The sequence below is a fragment of the Sinocyclocheilus grahami genome, unplaced genomic scaffold, assembly GCF_001515645.1.
Source record: "Sinocyclocheilus grahami isolate Dianchi unplaced genomic scaffold, SAMN03320097.WGS_v1.1 scaffold2253.1, whole genome shotgun sequence".
In the NCBI taxonomy this organism is placed as follows: Eukaryota; Metazoa; Chordata; class Actinopteri; order Cypriniformes; family Cyprinidae; genus Sinocyclocheilus; species Sinocyclocheilus grahami.
The window spans coordinates 71,450-73,327 of record NW_015507432.1 but is presented as its reverse complement, the minus strand read 5'-3'; the positions used below and the strand labels follow the sequence as shown (position 1 = coordinate 73,327).

Sequence of the window (1,878 nt, the reverse complement as noted above, 5' to 3'; positions counted from 1 at the left end):
CTTAAGAGCCTCACTGTACAGTCAAATACAGCAGAGCATTCCTGAGGCCGAGTACTCGAGTACTTGATCACTGTTGCACATCCCTAGCAGACAGTCCTCCATTGTTTCACCGCCGGAGCAGATGTAGACAAGAATGACTCCTGAGTGATTGAGGTGTTCTGTTGTTGGATGTAATAATGAACAGCAGTCATCGTTTACTCCTGACATCTGAGCCGCTGAAGACACAGTGGATTATGTTCGTTTCTGAAGGGAATACGCCCCGATCTACATAAATGCATTTGTTCGCACGAATCATTCGTGATCCAGCTTCATCTACAGAAGATGTGAGTGTAAGTTTTTTTAATGAATCTTTGCAAATTGCCTTTCCTAATAATGTGCTAATTAGTAAGTTCCCGCGGCTAAAGTTAACAGTCTCTCAGAGAAAGGCTCGGACGAGAGGGGCGGAGTCAGCAGAGCTCATTAGCATTTAAAGGGACATGCACCAAAACGGCTCGCTGTGAACAGAGCTTTTTTTGACAGGGTCGTTTTACACTACCATTGAGAAATGTTCACCAAAGTATATTACAGACTTTTCATGAAGGCCCTGAAGAATCATATCAACTTGTGGAAAACGGGCATCCGATGACCCCTTTAAACTCACCCTGATCCGTGTTGAGATCGTGCGTCTTCAGCTGGCTGTCCAGACCGCCGCTCCACGCGTGAGTCGGATCCTGAAACGACACGAGACACAGAGATCAAACACGGGAGCGAGCGACTGCGTGGTTCTGCAGGGTTTCTGTGATGCCCCTCACATAGAAAGCACAGTCCAGCACCGCCGCCAGATGCTGGTACTTCATCCTCATGCTGTTAGTGCTGACGTCGAACAGACGGACCGTACAGTCCCACGACGACACCAGCAGGAACTGAGCTGAGCTCGGGCTGAACTTCACAGCCGAGACGCTATCCTCCGGACCCTGGGTCAGCTTGAACTCATTGGCTCCGGTCATCTGAGAGCACACACACACACACACACACACACACACACACACACAGACACACACACACAGAGAGACACACACACACACACACACAGACAGACAGACACACAGAGACACACACACACAGATTTAATTGCTTTCTTTCATAAAATATTTTGACTGCTCTAAAATATGAGGCAGCAGTGTTTCAGGAGTTTAGGACACATTTATCTATAACTGTTTTATTTCCTATTTGGTTTTATGTATATGCTTTATTTTTTAAGATGAACAGTTTTCTCCAGGCATGTGTTAGATGCCAGTGTTTGTCATAACTGTGCAAACATCATCAGCTATTAAACTATTTCTTGTTATGGTTTTAAATCTGTCTTTAACCTCAGAGCGATCTGAAAGTAAAAAGAGGTGCTAAAGTCTGATTTTGGGGACTCAAACACAGTCCTGCTGACCAAACCCGGACTCAAACACAGTCCTGCTGACCGGACTCGGACTCAAACACAGTCTCGCTGACCGGACTCGGACTCAAACACAGTCCTGCTGACCAAACCCGGACTCAAACACAGTCCTGCTGACCAAACCCGGACTCAAACACAGTCTCGCTGACCGGACTCGGACTCAAACAGACCGGACCCGGACTCGGCCGGACTTCAGAGGAATATAACGTTAATATTTACTTTAGCGTCAGAGTGAGTCTGAATAACGCGCGCGGCTGCTAAAGCCTCAGACTGCCGTGTTTTATTCAGAGCTGAAGCTTGCGCTGTGATATCCGAGTAAAACTCTCTGAAACACAGCTGAGCGTTTTATTAATCTCGTTTTAAAAGTTTATGAAATAATCAGAATTTCGTTCAATCTCACCGTGCTGCTGCCGCTCATCGACGCGCTGCTCTGATTGGACGCGTTCACAGCA

At 46.9% G+C, this 1,878-nt stretch overlaps 1 protein-coding gene across 2 annotated transcripts in view; it reads right to left on the bottom strand.

The window, feature by feature from the left end:
• Nucleotides 1-1,878, bottom strand: part of LOC107574501 (mitotic checkpoint protein BUB3-like) — an 18,374-nt gene that overhangs the window by 16,476 nt on the left and 20 nt on the right. The window contains exons 1-4 of one of the 2 annotated variants that reach the window (XM_016260954.1): nt 1,823-1,878; nt 1,137-1,143; nt 792-989; nt 641-710 (exon numbers count right to left, since the gene is read on the bottom strand). The exon at nt 1,823-1,878 is cut by the window's right edge and continues 19 nt beyond it. In XM_016260954.1, coding sequence (XP_016116440.1) covers nt 641-710; nt 792-989; nt 1,137-1,143; nt 1,823-1,878 — 331 coding nt within the window. The remainder of the gene's footprint in view (nt 1-640; nt 711-791; nt 990-1,136; nt 1,144-1,822) is intronic. The other variant, XM_016260955.1, reaches the window with a different exon arrangement.